The 25266-nt window shown below is 42.7% G+C and overlaps 3 protein-coding genes across 7 annotated transcripts; 2 read left to right on the top strand and 1 right to left on the bottom strand.

The window, feature by feature from the left end:
- Window positions 1-391: 391 nt before the first annotated feature.
- On the top strand, window positions 392-9882 carry LOC137868541 (transcription factor 7-like 1-A). 2 transcript variants are annotated; one of them, XM_068705380.1, is made up of 12 exons: window positions 392-1270; window positions 1495-1564; window positions 1784-1917; window positions 6837-6908; window positions 7604-7721; window positions 7804-7876; window positions 7972-8046; window positions 8126-8212; window positions 8309-8474; window positions 8599-8706; window positions 8820-8868; window positions 9001-9882. In XM_068705380.1, exons 1-12 carry the CDS (start codon window positions 1118-1120, stop codon window positions 9555-9557), a joined length of 1662 nt encoding a protein of 553 aa, XP_068561481.1. In that variant the 5' UTR covers window positions 392-1117; the 3' UTR covers window positions 9558-9882. The 2 variants fall into 2 exon arrangements, with proteins under 2 accessions (XP_068561481.1, XP_068561482.1); XM_068705381.1 differs by lacking the exons at window positions 1495-1564; window positions 1784-1917.
- Window positions 9883-10073: 191 nt separating this feature from the next.
- Window positions 10074-13391, bottom strand: casp17 (caspase 17, apoptosis-related cysteine peptidase). Its single transcript, XM_068705383.1, has 4 exons — window positions 13122-13391; window positions 12404-12567; window positions 11392-11518; window positions 10074-11207 (listed from the first exon to the last, which is right to left on the bottom strand). Exons 1-4 carry the CDS (start codon window positions 13306-13308, stop codon window positions 10912-10914), a joined length of 774 nt encoding a protein of 257 aa, XP_068561484.1. The 5' UTR covers window positions 13309-13391; the 3' UTR covers window positions 10074-10911.
- A 2819-nt stretch (window positions 13392-16210) lies between these two features.
- Window positions 16211-21303, top strand: dusp11 (dual specificity phosphatase 11 (RNA/RNP complex 1-interacting)). 4 transcript variants are annotated; one of them, XM_068705377.1, is made up of 10 exons: window positions 16211-16601; window positions 17330-17378; window positions 17891-17966; window positions 18052-18183; window positions 18757-18880; window positions 19681-19741; window positions 19815-19861; window positions 19933-20008; window positions 20082-20213; window positions 20310-21303. In XM_068705377.1, the coding sequence occupies exons 2-10, from the start codon at window positions 17353-17355 to the stop codon at window positions 20797-20799; spliced, it is 1164 nt and encodes a 387-aa protein (XP_068561478.1). In that variant the 5' UTR covers window positions 16211-16601; window positions 17330-17352; the 3' UTR covers window positions 20800-21303. The 4 variants fall into 4 exon arrangements, with proteins under 4 accessions (XP_068561478.1, XP_068561477.1, XP_068561479.1 ...); XM_068705376.1 differs by having other exon boundaries at window positions 16211-17213; XM_068705378.1 differs by having other exon boundaries at window positions 16211-17378; window positions 20313-21303.
- The last annotated feature ends 3963 nt before the right edge of the window (window positions 21304-25266 follow it).

Below are 25266 nucleotides of genomic sequence, written 5' to 3'. Positions count from 1 at the left end.
TATTATTAAAAGGTGATCTGTGCAAAAGTTATTCAGGAAGTTTGTATCAAAGTAGCTCTTCATACTAAAAAAAAAGGTTGGTGACCCCTGATCAAATAATAACATATGATCTAGTGCAATAAATACTTGTATTATTATTATTCCAGTGTCTTATCATTCAGTTATATTCTGTTTAATAAAAACATTGTTTTAATTCCTACATTAAGGACCAGAGTCTCCTCATGACGTCAGAAAGGTGTCCAACTGGTCCTTTAAGGTTTAATAGTGTCCTTCTTCTACACCTTAACTCCTCCTCCCACTCCCCCCTCCCCCATCCTCCTCTTCCTCCTCCCTCTTCCCCCCTCACCCTTCCTCCTCCTCCTCCTCCTCCCTCCTCTTTGTGCCTCCTCTGTCCAACAAATGGGATCAACCTGTTGTTCCTCTGGTCCAGGATCAGTTCAGCTTGTGCAGAGTCAGGAGCACGCCTAGCTGAACTGGTCCAGGCTCAGTCCTGGTCCTCTGGGTCCTATGGTCTCGGAGTCTTTTCTTCGGAATCAGCTCCTAGTGTTCTCACGTCTCCACAAACAACCGGTCTGGATCCTCACACGTCACTAACACACGGTGGACCGTTAGTGTAAGCTGCAGGTTTAACCGTTAAACGGGCCTGTTGATCTGTTCCCGCTGGAGAAACTCAACAAACTCCACGGTGAACTTTCCACCGTGTTACCGGACTGTTTCCTCACGTCAGCGGAGTGTTGTTATAGTTAGTAGAGTTGTTCCTGTGGTACCACTTCTCTGTAATGGACTCTGTTCGTGGAGGAGGACTCGAGGACTAACGTTAAGGACTCGAGGAGGACTAAAGAAAGACTTCACACCTCAGGAATTCATCCAGAAACAGACGCGTCAGTGAACGCAGCACGTAGCTAGTTAGCTTAGCTAGTTAGCTTAGTTTAATAAACAGTTTTTTAACGCAATAAAAGACTAACGTGAACGCTGCGTGTGATGCGTAAAGCTCTCACACAACGTTAGCTGGGTCTGTATTAACGGATTCACGCTCCGCTCGGTTGTATTTATATACAAACTGTAAGTTAGCATCAACTCATGTTAGCTCATGCTAGGTGTAGGCTAACCTCCAGACATGCCGCTACACGGAGACGACCTCGGAGCTAACGACGAACTCATCAACTTTAAAGATGAAGGAGAACAAGAGGAGAAGAGGAACGTGTCCTCTGGTCGAGACCTGGACGATGTGAAGAACTCTCTAGTCAACGAGTCCGACTCAGAGGAGGAGGTAAGAGACCTGGGACCAGTTAGAGACATGGGACCAGTTATCACCTTTAAGAGCCATAGTGGAGCTGGTTTAACGTTATGTAGACACGATACTGGTTCACCATCAGTGTGTGTGTGTGTGTGTGGGGGGGGTTCTGTTTGTGTGTTAGTGTGTGTGTGTGTGTGTGTGTGTTGTTGTTGTTGTTGTTATTGTTGTTGTGTTATTGTTGTTGTTGTTGTGTACAGACAGACAGACGGTCCAGGATCAACACAGATCTGGAGAATAGGATCAGACACAATCATCTGTTTCAGGAAGGTAAACAACACTTTAATATTTATTTATGTCTCATTAATATCTTGTTTACATTTAAAATACAAATGGCTAAACATAAACAGTGTGAGCTCGGCCCAAGAGGCTGCTGGGAGTCTCTAAAGAGGCGGAGCCCAATGAGCCGCTAAGGCTAGTTAGCATGTAGCACACCTGTCCTGTTAAACTAACCTGATCAGAGAAGTGATCTTTGATCTTGTTCCTCAGCCCTGCGGAGGCAGCAGGATGGAGGTCTCTTCCAGCCCCCCCCCTATGTGGGGTACCCCTTCTTCATGATCTCAGACCTGAACCTCTGTAGTCCGTACCTCAACAACGGGGCGCTGCCACCGAGCGCCAGGACGGTACGTTCAACCTGACATTTAAACATCTTCTGTAGTGACCCAACGGGTCAAGTAAAGGTGATGTCATCATGACCAGGTGGTCTGAAGAAGACCTGGTCCTTTGTTGTGAGACCTGTTGGACCTGAAACCAGGGTTCGCTTCATGAACATCCATCATGTTGATGGTTCTGAGGCTGTTTCTTTAACCTCTTCAGGGTCATGAATGTGACGTTTGTATCGTCTAGTTTAGCTTTAGAAGTTCATGACGTCATTTAAATTTACTCGGTCACTGTGTGTGTGTGTGTGTGTGTGTGTGTGTGTGTGTGTGTGTTATGATAAGCTGTGTGATGGTATGAGGTGAGACAGGCCTGAACACAGTCTACTGGTGAAGTAGGAATGATCTCTCATCATGGCTGCTGCTTTAGCTGCAGGATTGACGGTGTTTCCATATTTCCTGAAGCTGAATGGATCAGAGAGTTGACTGGTTTCATACAGAGACACTTATGTACTAATCTTTGGCACAATGTTATTACAGAGACCTCAGGATGTGTGTTTCTGCAGAGCGATGTTGTCTTTATGTGCAGTCAAACACCAGTAAAGTTCTGGTACCAGAACTCTTCTAGTACCGCTGATTCCATATAGATATATATATATATATATATATATATATATATATATATATATATAGATATATATATATATAGATATATATATATATATAATAACTAATTTGTAAATCCAGTGAAACAGGGATTTCTTTTCCTTCCCTGGTTTGTTTTGAAAGTCTGTCTCTGCGGATTTAACCAGACACACATGTCGGCTAAACACACAACTCACTCACTCACACACACACACACACCTGCATTCCTCAACACCCCCCCTCGTTAGTGGGCCATTGTTGTCATTAGCAGAGTGTGAATGGTCCTAATGCACGGCTCCATGGGGGGGGGGGGTTCCATCCCATTATACCCAACACACTGCCCGTGGCTACACACACACACACACACACACACACACACACACACACACACACACACACACACACACACACACACACACACACACTTGTAGCTCAGACTGCATGTTGCCTCGAGACAACACAGGTCTCTCTGCTCCTCCCTCACATTTCTCTTCACACAATGGGACTATGTGTCCTCGTTAGTCTCCTTAGTGAGAGCCTGAGGTGTGTTTATGGGGGGTGGGGAGGAGGAGGAGGAGGAGGAGGAAGACGACGACGACGACGACGACGACAACAATAAGAGCCTGCCAGTCTGAAGGCAAGTCAAGGGAAACAAGTTCTCGTTAGCAGGACGCTAGCTGAACCATAACACAGACTATTTACTGTCCTCATGTAGTCAGACAGGAAGCAGGAGGCCTGCAGACAACCTGTCACCTCACATGTAGCCACACCGTCACCTAGCTAACTCTGTTAGCTCACATGTAGCCACACAGTCACCTAGCTAGCCCTGTTAGCTCACATGTAGCCACACAGTCACCAAGCTAGCCCTGTTAGCTCACATGTAGCCACACAGTCACCTAGCTAGCCCTGTTTGCTCACATGTAGCCACACAGTCACCTAGCTAGCCCTGTTAGCTCACATGTAGCCACACAGTCACCTAGCTAGCCCTGTTAGCTCACATGTAGCCACACAGTCACCTAGCTAGCCCTGTTAGTTCACATGTAGCCACACAGTCACCAAGCTAGCCCTGTTAGCTCACATGTAGCCACACAGTCACCTAGCTAGCCCTGTTAGCTCACATGTAGCCACACAGTCACCTAGCTAGCCCTTTTAGCTCACATGTAGCCACACAGTCACCTAGCTAGCCCTGTTAGCTCACATGTAGCCACACAGTCACCTAGCTAGCCCTTTTAGCTCACATGTAGCCACACAGTCACCTAGCTAGCCCTGTTAGCTCACATGTAGCCACACAGTCACCAAGCTAGCCCTGTTAGCTCACATGTAGCCACACAGTCACCTAGCTAGCCCTGTTAGCTCACATGTAGCCACACAGTCACCTAGCTAGCCCTGTTAGCTCACATGTAGCCACACAGTCACCAAGCTAGCCCTGTTAGCTCACATGATATTAAAACAAGCTCACTACAGTTTATAACACATATTTTGGCAGCATCCATGATATCAGACAGAAATCCAACTGATTCCCAACAGTCACATGATGTCGTTGAGGCCAATAATCAAACATCTTGACCTCAAACGATATTCAGATTCTGAAATAGTTTTGACTCTTTTGGGCTTAAAATGTGGTGTAATGATCCTGTCCGATTCAGTAAAAAATACGTCTTTTACTTTCTATGTGTTTTAAAATGTAGAAAGGTTAACGAGGAAAAAGAGCCAGAAGTTTGCTGACTTTTCTCACACACACACACACACACACACACACACACCTGTGACACCAGGTCACACCTGAGCAGCAGTGAATGGAGGACTGAGGAGAGATGAACTCTGGGTTGTTATTTTCACTCTGTTTAAAAAGGTTTGTTTGTGTGTGTGTGTGTGTGTGTGTGTGTGTGTGTGTGTGTGTGTGTGTGTGTGTGTGTGTGTGTGTGTGTGTGTGTGTGTGTGTGTGTGTGTGTGTGCCTAAAACATGACCTCATAAACACACATTAAACAGCCTCACTGTTCACTTATCACTTCATTCAGGTGAGAACAGAGAAATGTGTTTGTGTTTTACATTAAGACTGTGGACTTCATGTGTTAAAAAAATTAAGACACATTTAAATATATATTGATATACATTTAAAAGTTAAATGTATATCAAGCTCTCGCCGCTCTCCTCGCCGCTCTCCTCGCCGCTCCATCTGCAGTGCTTCGTAAACAGCAGTAACCCTAATAACTTTCCCCTCAAGTCACACAGTGAGTTTATGCTTCACTCTGTAATACAGTGTGCAGCAGGGGGGTGTGAGCGAGTGTGTGTGTGTGTGTGTGTGTGTGTGTGTGTGTGTGTGTGTGTGTGTGTGTGTGTGTGTGTTGATTTCTTTGGTATTTCCAACAGCTGGATCCAGTTAGCTCTCTCAGCCGGAGCTTCCTCAGAGTGGGGGGGCGGGGTGACTCTACATTGTGTGTGTGTGTGTGTGTGTGTGTGTGTGTGTGTGTGTGTGTGTGTGTGTGTGTGTCTGTGTCTCTCTCTCCTGTGGTCTTAAACAGCAGCACGGTGAGGTGAAGATGGAGTTGAGAGTAATTCTTGGTACTTTCTTCTCCTCGTTGAGCTCACTGATTGGAGCTCCATGTTCTATGAGTTGGTTCTTCTTCAGTAGGACTGAGTCCTTCTGCTCCGTTGGTCATGTGATCACGTCTACTTCTTGTTGGTCGCTGGTGTGACTTTAATAAAGTCTTCGTAGTGTCGGACTAATTCCTGTGAGGTGACATCAGACTGTGCGTGAGAATGTGGTGAACATGAGCAGAAAGAATGTAAACATGTTGGAGATGACCACCTGACCTGTGTTCTCTCACCTGTTCTCTCACAGTTCACCTGGTCTCTCACCTGTTCTCTCACACTTTACCTGGTGTCTCGCCTGTTCTCTCGCCTGTTCTCTCGCCTGTTCTCTCGCCTGTTCTCTCACCTGTTCTCTCACAGTTCACCTGTTCTCTCACAGTTCATTACATTACATTACATTACGGTCATTTAGCAGACGCTTTTATCCAAAGCGACTTACAATTCAGTATCTATCTACCGTAGACGCAGCTACAGGAGCAATTTTGGGGTTAAGTGTCTTGCTCACGGACACATTGACATGAGACTAGCGGAGCAGGAGCCGGGGATCGAACCACTGACCCTCTGATTGAAAGGCGGTCCTGCTCTCCACTTAGCCACGGTCACCCAGTTCACCTGTTCTCTCACAGTTCACTTGTTCTCTCACAGTTCACCTGGTCTCTCACCTGGTCTCTCACCTGTTCTCAAAGGTGCTGATGTGACGATTCTACATCCTGCTCATGTTTCACGTTCCTCAGTTTGTCCTCGAATCACAACCTGAACTTTATTAAAGACTGCTGTACAATATAATACTTAATTAAATATTATACTGTATTATGATATTATACATTATTAAATATACTTTATTAAATATATGAATTATAATAGGGCTGCAACTAACGATTATTTTAATAATTGATTAATCTGTCTATTTTTTTGATTAATCAATGAATCGGGGGGGAAAGGCGAGTGAATAAAAACGTGTCTTTAGTCTTGTGAACTATTCCACCCCTGCTTTCCTACTGTTATTAACGAGCTAACGCTAACTCGTCATACTCGTCAAGCTGATGAGGAGTTAACAGCAGGAGAGCTACTGGAGGGATGTTACGTTCCTCACTTCAAACAGAACAACAGTAGGATTCTGTAGTGACTGACCTGCTGTTGAACTCCTTCCTCCTCCTCAAGGACTCCAACATGTTCACGTTTTAGGTGATGAATCACCACCTTGGTGATCCCGTGTCATGTCGCTTTTGCATATCTTGCAATTAACACACTTTTTCCATTTATTTAGTGTGAAATGCTCCACACCTTGATGACTTAGGTCCTACTGCCTTCTCTTCCTCCGCCGTGTGTTTCAGAACGTTACGTGTCTCTGATGGTCTCTCCTCTACCTCCGCTCTGCTTTTGATACTCAAACATCTCAGACTTATTGAGTGGCGTAATAATCGTGCGACACAACGAATCGATAATGAAATTCGTTGCCAACGCTTTTAATAATCGATTTTAATCGATTTTATCGATTCGTTGTTGCAGCCCTAAATTATATTATACTTCAATAAATAATATACTTTATTTAATGGTATACGTTATTATAATGTACATTTTTTAAATTTACTTTATCAATTATTATACTTTATTATAATATTAAACATTATTATAATATTGTACTTTATTAAATATATTAATTAAAGATCATGGCTTTATTAAACTTTATGTTCCTCTCTGTTCACAGTATTTACCGTTTCAGTGGCCTCTGCTGGACGTCCCAGGAAGAGCTTCTATCAGAGAGACTCCAACACACCTGGTGAGACACACACACACACACACACACACACACACACACACACACACACAGGACCAGAGGACCAGGATCATAGCTCTGTCTGTAGCTCTGATCTTGGTCTCTGATGAGGACCGGCTCCTTCACCTCTGGTCCTGGTCTCTGAATAGGACCGGCATGTTGTGATACAGATCATTACTTCTGATCTGACAGATAAACGTCTTGTGACTCCTGAAAGGAAGAAATGAACACGAGTGAATGTTATCAGATCAACTTCAGGACTTCCTCCAATAGTTTTACTTCCTTGATGAATTCATTTGTAAAAACTAAAATGAGAATGAGAATATACTGATACACTGTTACACACAACTACACACAGAATATACTGATACACTGTTACACTTTCACGTTTTTGGAGAAATAAAAATGAAATCGCTCTTGTTGTCAGTGGAAAAATAGGAAGATGACAGACTACCAGCATCTGTTTCTACATAATATAAATTATATTTGAGCGAAAGTGTGATTGACACATCTTTATAAAATCTGGCCTTCATATTGTGTTCATGTACTTATTTAAAGAGGAGGTGGGTTCTGTGGTTTCATTGGTCTGCTCTCTGACTTCCTGTCCGTTAATAAAGTGACTCACACGTATTAAAAGTTAAAGGAGAACGCTGACACCTGGTGGACAGATGATGACGTGTCTCTGTGTTTGTCTCCAGTCTAACAACGTACAGGTGGTGCAGCATCCTCACATGACTCACCTCCACCCTCTGCTGTCCTACAGCCCCGAGGCCTTCTCCCCCCAGAGGGCCTCACCTGGCTTCTCTCCTGACGCAGGTGAGTTTCTCCTTCATCGTGACAAACGCCACCAGATCCACCTTGAATATCACTGACATTCTGTGTGATGTCACCTGAGCAGGTATGTCCAGGACCCCCTGCTACCCGGTGTCTCCTGGAGGCATGGCTCAGATCCCTCACCCTCTGGGATGGCTGTGAGTAAAGTCTTCATCACAGTGTCAGTGTGGACCGACGTGTCTGTAGGTGTTTTACAGTCTGCCCGTGTGTCTGTCTGTCTGTGTCCATGTAGACAGGGACAGACCATGTACCCTCTGGGAGGAGGCTTCTCCCCTGCTGCTCTGGCTATGAATGCCTCCATGTCCAGGTAACCTACCAGAACCCTTAAGCTTTTGTTCTTGAGAGGAATAGGAAACGTTGACGTTTGACCTGTGTTTGGTGTGCAGCCTGGTGTCGGGTAACTTCTCTCCACATCTGGTGCCGAACCCCCAGACATCCGTGAAGCAGGAGCCTGGAGGCAGCAGCCAGCCGGGGTACCAGCACCTGGTTCTGTTACTCAGCTCATTAATATTACAATGATATTATTATTAAATAATATATTGTGTTGTCATGGTAACCTGTTCCTGTAGAAGGTCCACGTCAGACGTCCAGCAGGACAAAGAAGACGAGAAGAAGCCGCACATCAAGAAGCCGCTGAACGCCTTCATGCTCTACATGAGAGAGGAGAGACCTAAAGTAGTGTCTCAGTGCAAAGTGAAGGAGAGTGCCACCATCAACCAGATACTGGGACAGAGAGTGAGTGAGTGAGTGAGTGAGTGAGTGAGTGAGTGAGTGAGTGAGTGAGTGAGTGAGTGAGTGAGTGAGCGTGCGTGCGTGCGTGCGTGCGTGCGTAACTGACTAAGATGTTTCTTGTCCACAGTGGCATTCTCTGTCCAAAGATGAACAAGCCAAATATTACGAACTGGCTCGTAAAGAGAGACTCCTTCACTCCAAACTTTACCCCGGCTGGTCAGCCAGAGATAACTATGTGAGTATATGTTTACAGCACTGTTATATGTTTACAGCACTGTTATATGTTTACAGCACTGTTATATGTTTACTGCATCACACTGTCACTGAGGTCACATGTTTTGTGTGCAGGGTAAAAAGAAGAAGAGGAAGAGGGCGAAGAGTGAGACTCAGTTTGAAGGCAAGAGGATGCTTTAATATAGTATATATATATAAATACATGATGTACTCCAGAGAGAGTACCTCTCTCGTAGGTAGTAACTGTTTTCATGAATAAGACTTCCTCATGATGACTTCATGTGTTCCTCCTCAGATGAAGAAGACTTCCCCCCTCAGCTGAAGAGACCTTGTGTGCCCCCTGAGGAGACGCCTCACACACACACTCTGCTCACACAGACTGCACACACACACCCACGCTCCCACCTGACACAGCCGCACACCGTCTCCCACCTGACGCACACACACCTGTCCCAGGCAAGCCCCGCCTCCTCGCTGGACTCCCCGGCGACGCCGACCACCTCTCTGGCTTCGCCCGCCGCTCCAGCGCCAACACACACCGAGCACACTCACTCGTACAGCGGACAGGCGTCACCGTACGGCGAGCAGCTGCAGCCGTTGTCCCTCACCACCAAACCTCACCGGACCCCCCACCCTCTGAGCCGCAGCACCGTCACACCGGGACCCTCCACACCCACCTCCTCCTGCGACACCCCCATCTCCTCACCTCACATGGCTCCTTCCAGGTGTTCACCCCCTCCTCCGCCCTTCCTCGTCCCGCCTCCTACCTCCGCTCACCAATCAGCCGCGAGCTCTCATGGTGCCTTAACTCATTCACAGCTGTTCTCACGCAGGAGAACCAATCAGCTGTGAGCAGCTGGTTTCACTCTGTGAACCTTCAAATAAAAAAAAAGTTTTTAAATAAGCTTTCTTTTTTAACTTTTTTTATAGATGTATAACATTTTATATTAGTATGAAAAGGACAAATAATTGGTCAATATTTGACTGCGTCTCTAACTTCATGAAACTGTATTTTTTTGCAAACTGTCACTTTTTCTAATGACTTTCTATGAATGAACTTGTAACGGGACGTTTGGCACCGGGATTTGTTTCAAAAAGCATTTTTTCACCTGGTTGTAATGAGTGTAAATCTATTTTCTGGTTCCTCTTCTGTGTAAATAAATATTCACTGAGTTCAGCAGTTCTGCCTGTGTGATGATGATGATGATGATGATGAAGAAGAGTGTCAGGTTTCCAGACGTCTTCCCAAAGGGAAACAAAGGAAGACGTCGTCCTAACTCGGTCCTTGGAGGATGTGACGCTGCACTGAAAGCGGCTCTAAAATCTAAATTTGTTCCGGATAAATCCTGGTTCAACCTGGTAGAACAGTTGAAGGTGTGAATGTGCTTTATTCTTTAAAAAAAGGTAAAGAGTGAATTACAATAGTTGATTCTTCATAATATAAACGCTTGAATAAAGTTCTCTGAGGATAGAAGTGATCTAATTTTTGAAACCATCCAAAGTTGATTAAAAAAAGATTGAACGACCTTCTTGACACGATCAAAAGTTACACTCCTAAATATTTATATTAGGCTTTACAGAATATTAGCAAATGTGTCACTAAAGACTGAAGTCTCCACTGACCCAAATATATTTGATATCCTTTTTAAAGGAGGCTGTTGGGGATCCCGGTTTCATAGAATGGAATGAATCTGCTACTGGAAGCCTATAAATACAGAGAAGAAGAGGACCGTAGACCGAGCTTTGAGGTTCTCCACAGTTCATAGTGGCAATAGATGAGTTACCGAGAGAGACTGTAGACAGTCTGACAGGTTGGAGATGAATCACTAGAGATCCGAGTCAGACGACCGACAGAGATTAAAGTTCTTTGATCCGCTGCGTCGAAAGCAGAACTTGATGGTTTGTTCATTGTTTCTACACAATCTTTTCTAAGATCTTTGATTGAGTTTGGAGATTGGTATGTAATTGATTAGTAAACAGATAGAAATATATAACAAATATTTGTATTATCTTTATAAACTAACAAATCTTTATTGTTAGTTTATATACACAGGTATATATTTCACATATAAATATTTGACATCTACTCCAGAGTCTGTCCAGCATACGCAGAATATTTCAGCAGACATTTCCTTGATGACATCTTTGGACTTTCTACAGGAAGTCAGACTTTCCATCAGCTGTTGTTAGGCAGCTGATCTCCAGTCTAACTGATAGAAGGAGTCCGTGTTGACTCGTCAGTGGCGACCAGCGAGGTGGCCGAGAGCACCGCCCCCGGCTCAGCGAACGGGAACACTTCTCTGGTCAGTCGGGTCAGGAAGCACGGCATCTCTTTCTTCCCAGCCAGCGCGCCGCCTTTGGCCCGGAAGCTGTAGGCCACAGTATGGGAGAGGCGGGTCATCAGGCGGGTCAGCTCCAGGTTACGATTGTCTTCCTGCTTTAATAAAGTGCAGAAGGTCTGAAGGAAGACTGATCCTAGAGGGTGCATGAAAGCTCCGTATCCTGAGGAGACGACAGAGAAGAAGATCTGGGTCAAAACAGGAACATTAAGACATCCATCTCACTAGTGTTTACCTGGTGGTGTTGCGTACATCACAGCTCTAGATGGAGACCTTCTCACTAGTGTTTACCTGGTGGTGTTGCGTACATCACAGCTCTAGATGGAGACCTTCTCACTAGTGTTTACCTGGTGGTGTTGCGTACATCACAGCCGTATCCACAGGAACTGAGAGATGCTGTGAAACGCTGCGCTCTCTGGTGTCACCAGCTGAATCCACCTCCACACCATCATCCAGACCAGCTCCTCGACACGCCTGCAGAGATCACAACCAGGCCTCAGTCACCCTCCATCTTCATCATTGTGTGTGTGTGTGTGTGTGTGTGTGTGTGTGTGTGTGTGAATCAGAACCGTTTATTTGCCAGAGTATGTTGCACATACAAGGAATTTCACATGGTGGATGGTGCATAACATTAAACAATCAACACAGTGCAATGAAGTGCGCAAACAAACAGATAACAGTACTTTAACAAGTATAATGTAAGTGTAATGTAAAAGTGTCGAGTGTATTTAAATATAGAAACGTAGGGATGTGCAGGGGATGGTCCTGGGGGTGACAGAGTCAGTGGGGGTCCCGGGTTTGTTGGTGAACCCAACTGCGGATGGGAAGAAACTGTTGATGTGGCGTGAGGTCTTGGTCCTGATGGACCGCAGCCTCCTGCCAGATGGAAGGGGCTCGAACAGTTCATGTCCAGGATGAGAGGGGTTGGCTATAATCCTTCTTGGTCGCTTCAGGGTCCTTGAAGCGAACAAGTCCTGGAGGGACGGCAGATTGGGGGGGCACTGGGATGGGTGGTTTAGAGGCATGAGCCCCTGCTGAGCTGGGGGAGGGGGACCTGGTGGTCTGGGGCTGGTTGATGGAGCCATGGGGTATCTGTCTGAGACCTCTCCAGACAGAAGCAGAGTCACTTGCTGAGCGCTGGTGTTGCAGTCGTTTAGCGTCTCTCACCGCCTTACTAAACCTGTATTTTGACTCTTTGTACGAGTCCTTGTCCCCACTCCTAAATGACTGATCCTTGTGCAGCCTTAGCTGTCTGAGTTCTGCTGTAAACCAGGGTTTGTCATTGTTATAACTCGCCCTGGTGCTTGTTGGAACACATCTGTCTTCACAGAAGTGTGTGTGAACAGTAAACACTCTCACCTGTATGAGGAACACTTTGGTCTTTTTCTCCATATATTCGTTGTTAAAATATGTGAAGATTCGAGACAGTTGGACGGGTTTCCCATCTGCTCCAAACACGCAGCCGTCGTCCCCGTGAGACGACAAGACGGCCAGAAAACAGTCCTTCACAGGCCGCCGGCTCTCTGCACACACACACACACACACACACACACACACACACACACACACACACACACACACACACACACACAGAAGGTATGAATGAGGTATGTACTAAAGTGTACAGGTGAGAACATTCAGTCCAAAGTGTGAGTTGTGTCACGTCTCCAACACTGAATGACACATTTCATTTTTAAATGATATTATTACATTATATTACACTTATATTTATGATATATATATATATATATATATATATTGATATGAAATGTAAACTCACTCCTGTTTTATGACTTTGTTTTTCATAACCAATAATCAGACTCTATGTGACTGTTATCTGTTCCTTATGTTTGATATCTGGGTGTCTCTGCTGAGGCTCAGCACACAGAAGCAAACACACAATCCAGACTGAATGTCAGTCGAGATCATAATGAGCACCTGAAACGTGTGGACTAATAATCTAAGGAGATTATATTTGTCTTCATGACAAGTATTTAGAACCTCTGAGCCGACAACATAAAGACAGACAATGAAACTGCTCTGAAGCTGAAACACTTCATGTTGTATTTTAAATCACCTTTCAGAAACAGCTGGTAGATCTCGTCCCTGCTGAGGTCGGTGTGGATGTCCACCTTAAAGCCCAGCTTGCTGAGGGTCCGGTGGAGGGTCTTGGCGTCTTTACCTGCTCCGGGTCTCCTTCCTAGTCTCACTCCGGGGTCAAACTGCTCCACAGAGACCAGAACGGCCCTGTTTCTGTGATCCATCGGCCCTCTCTACTTCGTCTTCCTCTGTGAGACGCTGCTCTTTGCTGTGTGTCTCCGTTATGTCTGTCTGTCTCTGCTCTAAAGATAACCTGCAGTCACACCTGAAGGACCATATATGGATTTCCCTCTACAGGCTGATACTACAGGAAGGATCACAAGCGTTTCAGTCTCACTGTGTTACATAACATGTGCCGGGAAAAGACACCGTGCAACCTCTCTGCACGCCTTCCTCACGTGTTGTCCACTCACGTGTGTTTCCTCTCAGGTGTGTTTCCTTTCAGGTGTTTCCTCTCAGGTGTGTTCCTCTCAGGTGTGTTTCCTCTCAGGTGTGTTTCCTCTCAGGTGTGTTCCTCTCAGGTGTGTTTCCACTCAGGTGAGTTTCCTCTCAGGTGAGTTTCCTCTCAGGTGTGTTTCCTCTCAGATGTTTCCTCTCAGGTGTGTTCCTCTCTGGTGTGTTTCCTTTCAGGTGTGTTTCCTCTCAGGTGTGTTTCCTTTCAGGTGTGTTTCCACTCAGGTGTGTTTCCTCTCAGGTGTTTCCTCTCAGGTGTGTTCCTCTCAGGTGTGTTTCCTTTCAGGTGTTTCCTCTCAGGTGTGTTCCTCTCAGGTGTGTTTCCTTTCAGGTGTTTCCTCTCAGGTGTGTTTGCTCTCAGGTGTGTTTCCTCTCAAATGTTTCCTCTCAGATGTTTCCTCTCAGGTGTGTTTCCTCTCAGGTGTGTTTCCTTTCAGGTGTTTCCTCTCAGGTGTGTTTCTCTCAGGTGTTTCAGAGAAGCAGTAATCTACATTTCCGGCTTGCAGGACAAAACTTGTCTCACCATAAATTCCAGACAGTAACTGTTACATAACCTTTAATCACTTTATCTCGATCCAGATTACAGCAGCTGTTCTGGAACTTGTGATCGTATCACTTGGTCTTCCTCAGCAGAGGGAGTTCGCTTGAAGCATTTTTTGTTAATGCTGGCTTAAAAATCTCTGTTGGAGGATCTGGGTCTGTCCACGGTGGACCGGTCTCTGCTGCAGGATCTGGGTCTGTCCACGGTGGACTGGTCTCTGCTGGAGTCTGAGCTGAAGGAGTTTCTGGTGAACCTGCATGATTTCATCTGGTTTCACCAGAATCCGACCCGGTGGCTCCAATGACGAGTATTAAGAATAACTCTTTAGAAATAGAACATCTTCTCTCTGTTGGTCTCTGTACTGATGGAGGATCAGCACTAAAACTGAGACTGGTTCATATAGAGCAGGGGTCACTAATAGGCGGACCGCGGTCCGGTTCCGGACCCAAACGCCGTTGTATGTGGACCCGTACCTAAAACCGATAGTTGATAATTAATACATTCTAACAGAGTGCTTTTATTTTTACCGACACAGCTTTTCCAGCCTTTACGGCACTCGTGCACCGGTCCAGGAAACACACAGACCAATTACATGCGTTGTAAATCATATACTGTATGTGTATTCCTATAAGCGTCACAACTCCAGTCGGAGAAGTACGTGAGTTAGAGATTTTATTTCACATAGTGTTCTCTAAGAAGAGACACGTGACCAGAGAGACCAGAGTCTTTATCCACGAATGAACAGACTCGTATATTTTCATTCTTTCTACAGGCAGATCAAAAGCAGTACGTCTCATATATTCAGAGACCGTGGAGTGAGTTTAGAAGCGGTAATGTGAAGCGCCACTACGAGACAAAGCACACATCTTTTGAGCAAACGTAGCCACTCAAATCCGAAATGAAGGTACAAAAAATAAACGATCTAAGAGCCCAAAAAGATCAGAATCCTAAAACATGAACTCACCGTCCAACAATGATGTTAACAGAGAGGAATAGAGCAGAAACAAGTGGTAACAATAACCACAGATAAAGTCCCTGCACACTAATTTCTCTTTTTAGAAGAAATGAATATGGATATCTGGGCTTTTTTGATTAATTTTCTAAAATTAAGTACTTTATTTTAAGAGTCACATTTTTCAAAAGCTTACTGATATGTATTTCATTTTTAATTCAGCCTACATCTTACTTAAGAGAACATTTATTTATTATTAGATTATATATTATTTATAATGAATCCAGTTCAATTTGAAATCTGACAATAAATATTGTTTAGATATTATTCAATTGAACTTTCTTTATTTGATTTGACAGTCAGATGTTGACTACATACAGACGTTAATACAACCGTTGGCTACTTCAATATACATGGGACTAAATCACAGCGCAAGTTAAGACATTATTTGGTGTTCCGGACCTTTGGATGAGGAAATTCTCTCCAACTGGACCTCGCTGAACTTTAATTGAATACCCCTGATATAGAGGATCAGGACTACACTGAGACTGGTTCATATAGAGAATCAGGACTAAACTGAGACTGGTTCATATAGAGGATCAGGACTATTTATTCATCATTTTACTTTTATTCCTCTTGGTTGTAAGTTAAGAAACTGAAAGTGACATTTAATGATGAAACACACAAATATACATGAAGCTGTAAAGAGAAGTAGAGTTAACGTGAAACAACAGCAACGTCTACTTTAGTAGTAGTAGTGAGTTCTGCTGAGCTAAACAACATGAAACTAAAAGAGTCAATAAAGACTTAAAATATCATCAATGTGTGCAAAGTACTGACAAACAGAGTACTACTTCATGTGCTGCAGTCAGGGTTTATAAAGTGACTGAAGAATAAAGTATTACCACCAATAAACAAATACAGACAGTAGGGGTGTAACGATACACGTATTCGTATTGAACCGTTCGGTACGCATTAAGAAGCGAACAATACGTTTGAATAAGATTAAATTGCTTTTTAGCTGAAATTGGTGGAGCCACTGCGCTCAAACATGGCAACCCACCGACGTAACGTGATGTCTTTCCCTGATTCGCCACGCTCCTATCACGTGACTGGATGTTCACAAACAACAACAGTCTTGATTACCGATGGACTACCAGGTTAATTCAACATGCAGAACTGATGACAGGCGTTGTTGACCGTGTTGTCTTTACTAGCAGCTGTTGTTCAGTTAAAGTCTGCTTCATGACGGAGGAAGCAGCTGTTAATGGAGCGATCAGTGAGCGGCGGAGGAATCAGACCTACGGAGACGTCTGAAGTCACGTTAGCTTTAGAGAGGACGGACAAAACGGAGGACTTTCCTTTTCTTATTAATGCTTATTTTGTTCTGTACAACAAGTTAACACATAAACTATAAAGGAACAAAACATAGATTGTTCTCCAGTAAACAGAGACTTCAGACTTCAGCAGAGCTACGAGTGAGAACAGAAACAACGACACCGAGGAAACGAGTGAGAGACAAGTGATGACCTCCATTTATGATCATAATCTATTAACCTTTGTGTGTTGATATTAAAGTAAATATGAGGAGAGAGAGATAACGACCCGCAGCGCTGTAACTAAGTCTGAAAAATAAAACTTCTAAAACTTTCCATGAAATGTCTGTTTGGGTTCATAGAGGAAGATCTTAGAGAAGATGTTAAGAATCAAACACAAAGACTACCTGAGAGTCTCACCAGAGAGGACGTACCGAACCGAACCACCACTGAATCATATGGAACCGAACCGAGAACTTTGTGAACCGTTACACCCCTAGTAAACAGTACACTGTATACTTGTAAAAGTACTGCGTTCAAAATGAGGTTTAGTGGATTAAAAAGTACAATATGTACCTCTGAGATGTAGTACAATATGAAGTATTATGTGTACCTCTGAGATGTAGTACAATATGAAGTATTTAGGGTGAATGAAAAACTGAACGCTCCCTTTTCTGTCACGTGATCGCGTGTCGACACGTCATCAACACGCGACTTCGGTCGGCAGACAGTTTGAGGACCAACATGGAGCCGCTGGTTCAAAGATAGTGTTTTTAAATCATCAGATATTTGTTCTGCTCGTAGTCCGTGAGTACAACGTAGTATAACGTAGTACAACGTAGTATACTATAAAGAATACTTCGCTTTAAACAGCCTCGCTGTCCGTCGGTAGCTGCACGTGGTAACATTTTTATTGTTTATAGTTTGATTCAAACAGAAGAGCAACATGTCTCAGAGGGGCGTCCCGAACAGGTGAGTCTCAGTATATATATATATATATATATATATATATATATATATATATATATATATATATATATATATATATATATATATATACCCTGTAATATGTCTGACGTAAAGATAGTATTTATACTTATATCTGACGTAAACGACCTGTAACAGAAGAGTTGTTTAGCTCGTTATTATCTCATTTTATCTTATATTGAAAGTCAAGAAATAAAGACACAAAACTCTGCTTCACCATTTCTATGTGAGGATACAATGTCTCCACTGGAACAAGTACTCATTGCAGTAAAAGTACTAATACCACACTGTGAGTATTAGTACTGCATTCATAACCTCCCTGTAGTAAATGTATCATCAGTACAAGTATTAATACCACATTGGGAGTATGCTTACAATATACTTGTAACATCTAGAGATATGTGTTTTTCACTGGACAGGAAGTTGATGAGAAACTGATTAATTTCACAATAAAAGCTGAATGTCTCAGTAACCGAGATGTTGATTCTTGTCAATAGATGGCTGGATTATTCAGCTGTTGGGAAACGCCTTGATGGGACGCGTTTCATCGCCTTTAAAGTTCCTCTGAAACAGGTCAGGATTCAAGAAGTCTGGTTTCACCTTTTGTGTTGTTGGAGCTGCTCTGTAACATCTGTAACATCTGTGTTTGTTCTTTCAGTCTCTAAACCGCCATCTTCAGTGTTCAGATGTGTTCGGTCCGTGGGAGCTGCTGGACGCTCTGAACGCAGAAAAGCAAGAGCTCGGTTTGATCGTTGACCTGACGTTCACCACACGCTACTACACACTTCAGGTAACACGCTTCATGTAACACGCTTCTTGTAACACGCTTCATGTAACACACTTCAGGTAACACGCTTCAGGTGACACGCTTCAGGTGACACGCTTCATGTGACACGCTTCAGGTGACACGCTTCATATAACACGCTTCATATAACACACTTCATGTGACACGCTTCAGGTGACACACTTCATGTGACACGCTTCAGGTGACACGCTTCATATAACACGCTTCGGGTGACACGCTTCGGGTGACACGCTTCGGGTGACACGCTTCGGGTGACACGCTTCATGTGACACGCTTCAGGTGACACGCTTCATGTAACACGCTTCATGTAACACAATTCAGGTAACATGCTTCATGTGACACGCTTCAGGTGACACGCTTCATGTAACACGCTTCATGTAACACGCTTCATGTAACACCCTTCAGGTAACACGCTTCAGGTGACACGCTTCAGGTGACACGCTTCATGTTACACGCTTCATGTAACACCCTTCAGGTAACATGCTTCATGTGACACGTTTCAGGTAACACCCTTCAGGTAATACACATGTTTACATGTTGTTCTTCTCTGTTCTCCAGGACGTCCCAGAGTCTCTGTTGGTCTTGAAGATCTTCACCGCCGGTCACGAGGTTCCGAGCGACGACACGATCCTGAGCTTCAAACGCGCCGTACGCAGATTTCTACGAGACAACGTGGAGAACGGTGATTGATGCTGCTGATGAGCTGCTAGAACATAAGTTACTAACATGTTAATAATGTGTTAACTAATATGTTAATACATGTTAATATGTTAATGATATGTTGACTGATAACATGCTAATTAATATGTTAATAACATGTTAGTGTTAGTAACATTTACTTTTTTAATAACAAGTTATGAATACGTTAATAACGTGTTCGTAACTTGGACACATCTGCTCACGTTACATGTTAGTAACTAATGTTAGTAACATGTTAGTACATGCTAGTAACTGTTACTAATTTTACTAATGTTACTAACATGAGTAACATAAGTTAGTAACATACGTTACTTTAATGTTAGTTACATAAATTACTAACATGTTAGTTACATTTTAGTAACATTACTAACAGATTACTAATATCAGTGACTAGCATAATTTACTAACATAAGTTACTGGCATGTTAGTTACATGTTATTAACATACTTTACTAACATGCGTTACTTAAACATAACGTGTTGGTAACACGTCAGTAACATTAGTTACTAACATGTAACATTAGTTACTAACATGTAACATGTGAGCAGATGGTTGCAAATATCTTTTATTTTCATTGTCAATTCATCTTTAGATTAGATTTATTTATTTATTGTAGTCTTAATGTCGGTTTTGGTTTGTTGGACCTGTAAGTGGTGTAAGAAAAGCAGACGAATGTCTCTTTAGGAAAGACAAAAATAAGACATGCCGGAGGAGGTTTGTTACAGAAGGAGAGAAAAGTAGTAAACGTTGTGTTCATCTTGAGGATCATCCTTTTTGTTTCAGACAAGCTGATTGGAGTCCACTGTACTCACGGTCTGAACCGGACCGGATACCTGATCTGCAGGTGAGTCAGTCTGAACCTCAGGTAGTTTGACCTGTAGTGTGAACGGTGTGTAACAGCTGTGTGTGACCTGCAGGTACCTCATAGATGTTGATGGGATGGATCCTAAAGAGGCAGTAGAGTGTGAGTACTGATGGTTATTTTAACGTGTCGTCAATGAAAGGAACGCTTCTTCCATATTATTTTCTTCTCAGTGTTCAACTCCTCTCGGGGCCATGATGTTGAGAGACAGAACTATCTGGACGACCTACAAAGTGGACCGAAGAGGAGGTGACCCTCTTTAAAGTACCTCATTATTTTACATGCTGACTATGCAGAACGTTAACGGGTCTGTTTCCACCAGTAATAAGGGGATGGAGGAGGCTGAGCAGGAGCCAATGAGAGGCCTCGCTTCACGTCGGCCCAGTTTCACCCCGTCAGACTCTGACAGCAGAGAAGACAGACGGTCCCACTGTAAAGAGTCCCAGAACCACAGGTAGGGTCTACACATCTGTCTTTGACATCTTCACATCTGTCTTTGACATCTTCACATCTGTCTTTAACATCTATCTCTCTGCTCGTCCTCCTCCAGCAGACCTTTCCCTCCAAGAGGGACAAACCAGCGCTCACACCACCACCACCACCACCACACTGGTCCACCTATGGGAGCCCCTCACCCCCCTTATCAATGGACCCCCTCTAATGCTGACGGTCATTGGAGGAGTACCCCACGCTCAGAGGACAGGAGCTCCAGGTATCCTCCTCCAGAGGACAGCTGGTCCAGATATCCAGCTCCAGACGATTGGAGGTCGAGATATGCTCCTCCAGAGGACAGGAGGTCCAGGTATGCTCCTCCAGAGGAGAGGAAGTCCAGGTATGCTCCTCCAGAGGAGAGGAGGTACAGATATGTTCCTCCAGAGGAGAGGAGGTCCACGTATGCTCCTCCAGAGGACAGGAGGTCCAGATTTGCTCCTCTAGAGGAGAGGAGGTCCAGGTATCCTGCTCCAGAGGAGGACAGAAGGAGAGGTCCTCCTCCTCTCCCTCGTTACTCTGCACGCTGGACTAACGAGTCCATCGGTTGAGACGGACCTGGAAGTGGACTAGAGTGGACTGGACCTAAGATGAGACGTCACTAACGTGTGAAACCTGCTGCTCATCAACAGAAAGATGTTTTATTTTTAACAGCAGCTGTGATTCAGACCAGAAGATGTCTTCATGGTTCTGTTGATGAATGAAACTCGACGGCTCTGATTAAAGTCACTCGGCTCTAGTCTGGTTTTGTTTCCTGAGCTTCAGCCGACGGAAACAAAGACATGAAACAGTTTGTCAGTTTTTCACCTTATAGTTCATACTTTTATAATATTTTCTAGGTTTTATCCCTCTGGAGGCAACGAATGATTATTTTTATGTCTATTAATCGATTAGTATCTCGTTCTATAAACAAGATGTGGAACATTTGCTGTATATGAAAGATATTAAAGTTTGCTTAATAAAAGACTGAAATGTGTCACACGGACGTGTTTGTGGAACCAGTGAAAGTTGAAAATATCTTTGACGTTATAATAAAGTCACTATAATTCTCTGGAGATGGATTAATCAGTCAGTCAACTAATTGTATCAATCGATCAATACATCTTTTTATTAAGCATATGATATGTGAATAATAATATGATTAATAATTTTATAGGCAGCAGTCATCGGGTAAACTCTTTAAAATGATCAACATTGTTCTGCACAATGAAGACTTATTTTGTAATGCTAACACTTCTACCTGTGTGGGAGGAGCTAAAGGTGTCTCCAGGTCAGGTGAGGAGGACAGGTCTCTGTCTCCAAAGTGTGAAGAGGACAAAAACAGCTTTACAAACAGGGACAGTTAGCTTGATGCTAACGACACCTGCTCAGGTGAGTGGGGGGGGGGGGAACGTCTGTCAACAAATCACCTGAACAGGTGTGAGTGAACCTAGAGACATCATCAATAAGTGAGTCCTTATTATACTAGTGCTACTAGTACTACTACTACTAATAGTACTACTACAATTACTACTTCTACTATTACTGCTACTAGTAGTACTACAATTACTACTACTACTATTACTACTACTACTGCTACTAGTACTTCTACTACTACTACTACTACTAATAGTACTACTACTATTACTACTGCTATTCGTAGTACCACTACTACTGCTACTAGTACTACTACTACTACTGCTGCTACTACTACTACTACTACTGCTAATAGTACTACTACTATTACTACTACTACTGCTACTAGTACTACTACTGCTGCTACTACTACTACTACTACTACTAATAGTACTACTACTATTACTGCTACTAGTAGTACCACTACTACTGCTACTAGTACTACTACTACTACTGCTACTGCTTTTACTACTACTTCTACTAATAGTACTACTACTATTACTACTGCTACTAGTAGTACTACCACTGCTACTAGTACTACTACTACTACGAATAGTACTACTACTATTACTACTGCTACTAGTACTACTACCACTGCTAGTAGTACTACCACTACTACTGCTGCTGCTGCTACTACTGCTACTAGTACTACTACTAGTACTAGTAGTAGTACTACTACTACTTGTACTACGACTGTCTTCATTGATTTGTTCTAGTCAGTGTATTTAATTGAGGTCTGTTGTTGTGTTTTATGTGTATTTGTCATGTACTTGATCCGTTGATACTTTCTGAAGAGAATATTTTTATTGCAGTCAAACCTGCAGCACAATAAACCACCTCCATCATACCATAACTTATTTATTTGTATTATATTTATGTACACATTTTATACAAAGAAATGATGAGCAGACTTTTTTTTATGAATCTCCAGAGAATAAAGTAAAAAATGTAAAATAAAGAGTTTTCCTTGAGTGATTTAAATATAAAGTGTTGGTGCAGTTCTGCAGATGACCACAAGGAGGAGCTGTTGTTCTGTGTGAGTTTAATAAACTGCTTCTCAGCAGGTCTCATTCTGGTCCAAGTGGGTCCAAGTGGGTCCATGTGTCCCCAGAGACGAGCTTTAAGAAAGACGCAAACCGTCATATTGATGATTGTATTGATGACTACAGATCCTCTTTAATTGATCATTATTAATAAATGTTTCAGGAGACTCCTCATTTCCTCTCCTTGTTTCCTTGTCTCATCTCCTCTTCTAGTCCCCCCCCCCCCGTAGACCTGAAGCTGAATGGACACAGAGAGAGAGACAGTGATGTTAATAGATGTTGACACAGGTCTGAGTGACTCTATAATAATATATAAATGTATATAGATATAGATAAACACAAGTCAAATATGTGTGTGTACATATTTGACTTGTGTTTATCTGCAATAGCAACCTTAGTCCCATGATGTCCTGATTCATTAGAAGATAACTTGCTTTATATTGTGATGATATGATTTAATGAATCAAACTGAAACAATCCTGTTTATTCACCGGATTAAATCATATTTATGTTCTAATATTTCCTCTGTTTGATTCATGTTTCTGTCTGTGGGTCAACGCCTGCTTCCTGTCACCACTGCATTATGTATTCTGTGTGTGTGTGTGTGTGTGTGTGTGTGTGTGTGTGTGTGTGTGTGTGTGTGTGAGAGAGAGAAGAAGCCAACATACATGAGTGTATTTTTCTCTGAGCATTCATATTAATTTTCTGCTAAAGAGGCCGAGGAACCTTTAATTAGACTCAAACCAGGACTATCTCATCCATTTTGTATTTCTGTATCACTCTTAATTATCTGTGGCATTATCATTTCAATGGAGCTGTGCGTGTGTGTGTGTGTGTGTGTGTGTCTAAAGGGTAGATAAACACACGCATCCTGAACAGGACCAGAATAATTCATGAGCTGTCACAAAGTATTCTCAACTACACTACACACAAATAATTGAAATAACGATGTAAAAGTACTCACGCATGCTCACACACATTAACATGGGTTAGACCCCCCCCCCCCCCCCCCCCACACACACACACACACACACACACACACACGATATGGAGTTTTTTTCCCATCGTTATTTCCCTTTGAGAGCATGATTTCACATTAAGCTATATAGTATATGTGTATATTATATTATATATATATATATATATATATACGTATGATACATACGTATATATATATATATATATACACATATATATATATATATACGCTCAGATATGTTGTTGCTTGCACAAACATTTATTTTATTATTTGTGTGACTTTTGTTTTTATTGATTTTTTTATGATTAGTTACTTTTACGATGTCCTGAACAATATTCATTTATATTTGATGTGGACTTTTCCATCTTTCAGCTTCACTTCAGTGTGAATCCACATTTGAAGCAGTTCAGTTGTTGTTTCTGCATTAAAGAGATTTATCCGTTTGTCCTGTTGGGTCTAGAACATGCAGTGAACTCTGTAGCTCTGTAACCGACCCGACAGGTTAGAGGTGGTTCAGAACCACTTCAACCTTCTGAATCACAAGTCCTCACATGTCCATGAATCAGATCTACTGGTAATGTCTCTCCTGTCACGTTTCAGTTCTTTTGATCGAGGCTTGATTCTTCTCAGCTGTAGAACACACATAGTAACAGAAGATTCTGTTGGATATGCAGTTTTATGATGGAGGACCATCTTTAGTCCAGACTTGTTTTTCCCTTTGGTTTAAAACCACAGAATCACCAAATGACCACATTTGTGTTGTTGCTAATGAGAGTGGACTTCTGTCCTGCTGGAGTTACAGCTACATGTGTAGTTACTCATAGCATCAAGTTATTGTTATTAATAACTTACAGAAACATTGTGTGCAGTTGTCCACCTTCTCTTCTTTCCTCTTTCTTTCTTGGTTGCAGCTTTGTGTCCTTGTCTGTAATAATGATCTCAGTCCGAGAGGATGAAATACTCCACTTCAATCTGTATTTGTTGGGCTTATCCTTTCAAAAACTACATTTTCATAAAACAGAGTACTTTCCCACAAAGCTGTATTAACGGGGCGGTGTAGCAGCATACAATACATCTTCCCTCTCACAAGCATAGGATAGGCCCAACAGATAACTGGCTATCTAGCTAGCTAGATCCTAAACAGATCCTTTAATAAACAGATCCTTTAATAAACAGATCCTTTATGAAATAGATCCTTTAATAAACAGATCCTTTAATAAACAGAGCCTTTATTAAACAGATCCTTTAATAAATAGATCCTTTATTAAACAGATCCTTTAATAAACAGATCCTTTAATAAACAGATCCTTTAATAAATACATCCTTTATTAAACAGATCCTTTAATAAACAGATCCTTTATTAAACAGATCCTTTAATAAACAGATCCTTTAATAAACAGATCCTTTATTAAACAGATCATTTAATAAACAGATCCTTTAATAAACAGATCCTTTAATAAATAGATCCTTTATTAAACAGATCCTTTAATAAATACATCCTTTATTAAACAGATACTTTATTAAACAGATCCTTTAATAAACAGATCCTTTAATAAACAGATCCTTTATTAAACAGATCCTTTATTAAACAGATAATTTAA

This window comes from Cebidichthys violaceus, unplaced genomic scaffold (genome assembly GCF_023349555.1).
Source record: "Cebidichthys violaceus isolate CVI_PGR_0920_01 unplaced genomic scaffold, fCebVio1.0.p SCAF_115, whole genome shotgun sequence".
NCBI lineage: Eukaryota > Metazoa > Chordata > Actinopteri > Perciformes > Stichaeidae > Cebidichthys > Cebidichthys violaceus.
The sequence above is the reverse complement of the archived record's forward strand: the minus strand, read 5'-3'. Positions and strand labels throughout refer to the sequence as shown.